Source organism: Melampsora larici-populina (genome assembly GCF_000204055.1).
Source record: "Melampsora larici-populina 98AG31 unplaced genomic scaffold MELLAscaffold_94, whole genome shotgun sequence".
Classification (NCBI taxonomy): domain Eukaryota; kingdom Fungi; phylum Basidiomycota; class Pucciniomycetes; order Pucciniales; family Melampsoraceae; genus Melampsora; species Melampsora laricis-populina.
This window is the reverse complement of record NW_006768858.1, coordinates 76,923-84,015: the sequence shown is the minus strand read 5'-3', so window position 1 is coordinate 84,015 and position 7,093 is coordinate 76,923. Positions and strand designations below refer to the sequence as shown.

General features: G+C 41.7%; 1 protein-coding gene across 1 annotated transcript; it reads left to right on the top strand.

Annotated features, from left to right (window-relative positions):
• Nucleotides 1-2,602: 2,602 nt before the first annotated feature.
• Nucleotides 2,603-4,294, top strand: MELLADRAFT_113776 (uncharacterized protein; the record flags this gene model as incomplete). The annotated part of the gene is made up of 3 exons (XM_007418516.1): nucleotides 2,603-2,691; nucleotides 2,868-3,079; nucleotides 4,020-4,294. 3 exons carry the CDS (start codon nucleotides 2,603-2,605, stop codon nucleotides 4,292-4,294), a joined length of 576 nt encoding a protein of 191 aa, XP_007418578.1.
• Between the last annotated feature and the right edge of the window lie 2,799 nt (nucleotides 4,295-7,093).

Sequence of the window (7,093 nt, the reverse complement as noted above, 5' to 3'; positions counted from 1 at the left end):
CCAACGGATGCCATACGCAGCAATCAGGGACTCGACATCGAGTCCTAAGCTCTGCTTGACTCGGTCGAATTCTTTTTGCCAGACTGAAGAGCTGGTAATACGGCAAAGAATTAAATCAACCTATTGAAAAGTAAGGAAGGGTCAGTCAATCACATAGATGTAGAGAGATTTCAAACAAATGATGAAATCTTATCTGACTTTGTTGAGAAGAGCATCCAGCTTGTTCGCTTCACGTCGATGAGTTGGGTGAACTTCACTTTCAATAGATTGAATGGGATCTTCTGCCTCTTTGGCATCAGCGGTGTTCCATTTGTCTTCTTCAAACGCACCTGCTTCTGGCTCAGCGTCGTCCTCTTCACGTTCAGCAAGCTCGGTGAGGTTAGGTTCCAATTCACATTCGTCGATGAGTGGGGGTTGAGGTACATCGAGAACCTCAGCAACAGGTCCATTGTCATCAGCCGGTTTGCCTTCTTCTTTGATGATATCGGTTGATCGGACATCAGGAAAATGGCCTCGCATGGTCGACTTGCTTTTCCTAGGAGTTGGGGTTTTGAGACGGAGAGCGGCGAGGCCAGCACCAACGATGAGAGCCATCTTGTGGCAAAAACAATATATATGCATGGTGTGTGGATCCCAGGTATAATCAGAGATGTCATCCGAGTCCAGGAACTGCGAATGCATTTCCCTGGCCATAGTGTTATTGTTAGATCCGGAATCTGTGGTCTGGCAAAGGAGGTGGATAAAAAAATCGCACATTAGATTATTTCGTTTAATACTTCAGGTATTTAGCAAGATTGATAAGATGAAATACTTATCTTGTTGACCAAATCACGCTTGACAAACACATTGACAAGAGGCTCAGCAAGCCATTTGCCTTTGTGTTGCCAGGCCACAAGCTTAAGAGTGAGATGGCGAGTTTTGAATTCCCAGGTGTCATTGATAAAAGTGACGGCACTGCCGATAAACCCGTGTCGATTTCCTTTGGTCGTCCACACGTCTTGTTGAAGGCAAAACTTGCTCGTCAACTTCTATGAAATCGAGATGGTGATTAGCTGAACGTTACATACACAGACCAATTGAGAAATTGAGCAGAAAGAAACCACTTACCTTCAGGTCGTCAAAAACAACCTTCTTCATTGAAAGGTTTAAGCGTTTGGCCTCTTCTGCAGCCCATCGCCGACCATACAAGCGGGCATCGGGTCGTAGAAACTGAACCGCCGCTCTGAGCCATGTATTGTTCATCTGAGACCATGGAAGGGCTTGGCGGAGAATCCATACAGACATCATTTGATTAAATGTCAAATTCTCAAATTTTACCTTTTGTCCGATGGTGACGAACGAAGAAAAAGTGCCAGGCTGGTTCTTCTTGGAAATCTCATCCTGATGGGCAACCTCGGCCAGCGATGGAGGTACTTTGAGACCTGAACGTCAAGCTTCGTTTTGACTGGGACATCCAACCTTAGACCAACCGGGAGCCGGATTTCCATCGCGGTGACATTTGAGGTTGTTGGTCATGTTACTATGGCTGACCCAAACAATGACAGGGTGGTTCTTATTGGCCGAACACCAGGGACACGGATAAGAGAGAGGGGGCAGTGTTGGATCCTGTGAACAGAAAAGTTATAATTGTCAGTGCTATGATCAAATTGGAATGGTAGAAACAGTACAACAAATCTGTTTTTTACCACTGACATCTTTGGGTTTGCAAGTAGGTTCCCCAAAGTAGTCAAGCAGGTCTTGGTTCTCAGATCTACCCAAGGCTTGTGGTTGGACTTTGTCGTTTTCGATGTCAGAGTCAGCACGTAGTGTCTCTTGAGTAACAAACGCTGATCCGGTTCCGGTATCTGCAGTTGCAGTCTTCCAAAATGAAAGGTCAGTATAACAACCAATTATTAAGAACTTTAACTTGAAATTGATGATTAAGGAAAATGACTTACTGGTTTGTGTGTAGTGGTTTTCTTCTTATTCATCTTTTTCTTGTGCTTCTTCTTTACAGGTTCAACACATTCAACCTCGTCTGATTCAGATAGGTCAGGTACCTCGATGGCTGCTGGTCGTTTAAGATTCAAAGGGGTGCTTTCTATCGTAATCGATAGTCGGCGTCTGCTGTCTGGGCTGGGTGAAACCATACCAGGGTTTGACAGAGGTTGGCAAATACGTTGAGGGCGGCTAGAATTGAGAGTATATCCAACAGGAGTTTGCAATGAGGAAAACGACAGCGTGGATTGAAGAGGCATGATGAAGATGATATCACTTTCAGATAACTTTGTAAAACAAAAAGGTAGGTTGATAGCGGGATGAACAATATGTAAATGAGATTTGATTTGAATCTGATGGAATAAATGTTGAAGATGAAGAAAACTATCCTTGCTTGGATTGGTTTCCTTCGAGAGATTGATTGATTGAGTGAATGAATGAATGCCTTTTGGCAAGGTTAGGGGTGGACATGATAAAAGCAAGGGGTGGCTTTCTGGATCAAGTCGAACTAGCGTCATTGGGTCTTCTTCTAGCTGGATTGAGATCAAGCAATTCTTCCTTTTTTTGCTTTTCATCAGTGATTATATAGTATGGATTTGGGTGGAGGTGGAATGAAGCAAGGGGGATGAAAGGTGTATGTGACCGAATGGGGAGTGGTGGCTGGACAGGGGAAGACTGGAGACTGAGTGCCCTTGACCCACCTGCTGTACATATGTATGTCCCAGTTGCTGAACCCGCAGAAAGCGCTGTATAATACCCGCAGCGCCTGGAGCGCTGCGTAAAAAAAATACCTTTAAATGCATTTTAAAAAGCGCTGCAGAAATTTCAGGCTCCCGAAGCGCGGCTGACAGCCGCTGAGCTGAACCACCCCAAAGTGCTGCGTGTACCAGCTGCGCTTCAGCAGTTCCCTGCGCAGCTGGTCCAGCGTTGTCTGAAGGTGAGAACAACGGAGCCGATGGAAGTATGGCTGTGAAGGCATCTGAAGCCTCAACTTCAACCAGTGTTAGCCGCACTAAACGTAAACAGGCAACGCCAGCTGTACGCAAGAATTGTCGAACCAAAAAACTTACATCTGCTGAACTTGCCTTAGATGATTTGGAAGGTGAGAACAACGGAGCCGATGGAAGTGTGGCTGTGGTGCCTTATTGGGGAACTTTAGCAGGCCGGCCTTTGGATCCCCTGCCCTCAATCAACCCTTTGAATGTCCGCATCAAAGAGCACAAACATCCGGTTGCGCAAGCCGTCCAAAGTGGGAATGATGCGAAGATGTCCATCTTGAGGGACAACAGAAATTGGCGCCACTCATTTGAAGAGAAGAAGGTTGCAGAGGAACACCGCTTGACCACTGAGAAGGCAACTCTTGAAACATCTAGGTTGAACTGGGAAAGAGAGCAATATTATCACAAACATAATGAAGCTAAGACTGTAGCTGTCGCTGAAAAGAAATTGGAAGAAGCACACGAGAGAAGCAAAGTTGCCAAGGAGTTGGCGCTTGGTGGTAAGTCACCAGAAGAGGTGCAAGATTACCTTAATGTTATCTTTCCAAAAGATCAATCATATATATATATATATATATATATATAACAGGTGTGTAACAGTTTTGTCTATCTTATTCAATCTGAGTTTTGAAGCCCTTGCTGACTTTGAACTGATTTGAACGTTTGATTCAGTTTCCTCTAAATCTTGCTTTTAATATTTCACTCAGTATGTAACCAAGTAGTCAGTGTGTTGTGTAGTTCTCAGTTCTCAGTATTGCAAGATTAGTGCCCCTCCTGGGTTTTGAACTCTCACCTCATGACTGTATGGATATAATTCAAAACAGCAACAGCTTTTTAAAAATGTATCATGTCTTAACTTCAATTCTCTGACTTGGTAGGTTATTCTGGGCTGCCTATGTGTTGTTAGACTCAGCTATTTCCTTCCTCAAATATAGATTGCTGGATGTGCTGTGTGGTCTGCTTTGTGAAATTGTGAGGCAGACCACTCATATCTATTTTTTTACCTTTTCAATTTTGATCTTGCTACAAGTAGCCATCTCTCAGTATCACAAGATTTTAGTTTAGTTACCTTTTCAATCAGACCGGCCTTAGATTTACAAATTCAAATCCAAGCTCTTATCTCTCAATTCGAATATCTTCAATTGAATATCTTCAATCAAATATCTCAAGCTCTGATTGCTCAATTCAAATATCTTCATTTGACTGTCTCAAGCTCTTATCTTCAAGCTCTTATCTTCAAGCTCTTATCTTCAATTCAAATGTCTTCAAGCTCTTATCGCTCAAGCACTTATCATCAATTCAAATCTATCAGTGTGTAGCACATTTCTCAGTTATTGGTTCTCAGTATCAAAGCAATATTAGTGTAGTGCTCACCTAGGTTTCATAGGTCTGTGAAAACACTTCCATCCAAAAAGTCCAACCAGCAAAATGCAACGACTGACCCTCACTTCCGAAAATCAAAACATTCATATTCTTAATCAAAGTCTCTCCACAATAGAACCAAATGGAATATATATTTTGCCTTCATAGGGTATTGTTTCTTCATTTGTCTCTCAGAAAATAAATCAAACTTCAAAAAAAAGTTTTCATTTTTCATTTTCACTTTTTGTGCACTCTGTTATAGAGTTATAGAGTTAAATAGCAAAATACATAAAAATATCCTGTTCCTTCTTATGTTGTAGAGTTTTAAAAAAATGTGTGTGATTGAAATGTAATCAATCATACTTTGTTCAAACTAAAGATACAATCCGTGAAAAGTTGAAAACAGAAAATTGCCCACAGAAAGAGAAGGTTGAATTGTGTCAAAGCAACAAACCAAAAAGGAAATTCACATGAATTTTGAAATAAAGAAAGAACAACAAAGACAAATAACATGAATAAACAAAAAATTGAACAAAGATATAATACTTACAAATCCACAATTGGGAGGCCACCACTTTCCCAATTGTAAGCAACTGTGTGATCCTGCACCATCTCTCTCATCTTTCTTCCACACTCCACTGCACCCATGTCTAAGTGGTCGTTCAAGGCCATAATGTTTGAGACTGCTGGTGCACCTACTTCAGCCAGCATTACTTCCATTTCAATCTCACTCCAGGCGTTGCCAAAGTCTGCCAACATATTATTGAGAATAACACAGCATCTAATCCATTGTAATATATGATCTATATCCTCACGCTTGTTCAAAGCTAACCGTAAACATTGCAATGAAGCCCATCAAAGCTTACACACCCCAATTGAATGGTCATTACGGATTTGTGCTTTAGCAACACACCAATTAAATTGTTGATTTCTATCCACTTCAGCAGCCTGTCCTTTGTAAGATGGGACAACTGTGTCTGTTGGAGTATATGCAGAGTCTGCAATCAGGTATTCCCCTACAGAATATCAGAGATTGAGTCAGTTAGAAACTATCTCAAAAGTACAGTAAAAAACACACACCTTTATCAAAATAATTATTGGAATTATTAGCAATGTCAGACTTGTTGAAGAAAGTGCTATCACAGCACAAACCTGGCCAGCCACCATACACATAGGTTATTCTTTGGTCACAATCACAAATGACTTGAATCTTGAGGGAGTAATTATGTTTCCGATCAAAACAAACCTCGCCATCTAACCCTGGCCTTTGAAAAAAGGGAACAGTTGTCCCATCCACGAAACCCACACACGCCGGAAACCCGTCTTGAGCAAGTACATGAGATATAGCTTGACGGCGTTCAGCATTTGGCCACTTGAGGTAAGTCTTTCCTTTGTCTAAAATTGCTTCAATCACTCGAGGTGTACAGTTAATTACTGTACCACGACCAACCTTATAGTTACGGGAAAACCTTCCAACTGAGGCGCCATTTCTGTTGCTTCCCAAGCGTTCTAAGGTGATTGCTAGTTGACGTTCAACGGGTGGCGGCGGATTCCGACTGGTGGAAAAGAAGACTGGGTGGGTTTGTATCATAGCAAGTAGTGGGGCAAAGCCTTCAGGAGAAGTTCACATCGCTTGTTGAAAATTGGTACACTGATTGCGCAACATGTCCTTCAAGTTGAAAGGACTGGCTAGAGGTGCTTGAAAACGTGGATCCAAGTATCTTGTAGTTGAAATCAAAGTAAGATAATTTGACCAGTCTTCCTCTTCATCAAAGAGTAAGTCATACAGATCTGCATCTTCTGGATCATCAGGGAAGAACAAAGTCCCATCGGTGAGAAGATCATTGGCATCATCACCATTAATGCCGGGTAAAGATAGCTCCATGTCCGCATGAGCAAAGACACACATGTCAGCAAGTTCTCGAATGGTCTTGGCGCGCTGTGAAACTTGGGGCATTGAGGTTGCTCCGATGATGATTATGAGAATTTGGTGCTTTTCCAAAGATGGAGAGGAGACAATAACACCAATTGAGACTCGACCACGGGTTGAGTTATGGATCTGATCCCTTTCACCAACTGGACAACCGGTGATCAAGCATCTTAGAAAAAAACAAAAGGTAGCAAAGAGAAAAAGAAAGGCCGTTGGATCTCTCTGTACCTTTGTTGGCAAGATGTTGAAACTTATATTTACAACAATTGAGGCAAATCAAGCAGGATTTTTAGGCATGATTGTGCCTTAAAAATCATGATCTCTTGTTGAAATTCACCTGCTTGCAATCCCGAACTTGAACTGCCCTAATGGATGACATGATGGAAATCACTTGGTATATTATGAGTAGCACAATTCTATACCAAGTACGTTGCATGTTCATGGTCACTAAAAATATCATAATATTTAATCCCAAAGACAGTTCACTTACAAAACTGGACAAAATTCACCATTATCTTGATTTCCTGGTTTTGTCCATTGGTAAGAATCCTTCGGGAACATAAAAGCGACCCAGAACAACCATCATCGTTTCCAAATCAAAGATTCCCTTGGATGCAGAAGTCATCTACCCAAATTCTTCAAGGACAATTGATTTCTGACTTGCCATTTGCCATTGTTTCACACGAAATGCCTTACAACTACCAAATATCATCCAGATACGATCTCACAATCCTATGTTAATGGATTTCAACAAGTGTTAAAGTTCTCTTCATTTTCATCATCTTAACAACTTGTGCAATGATTTGGTTGCAAGCGTCATTGATGT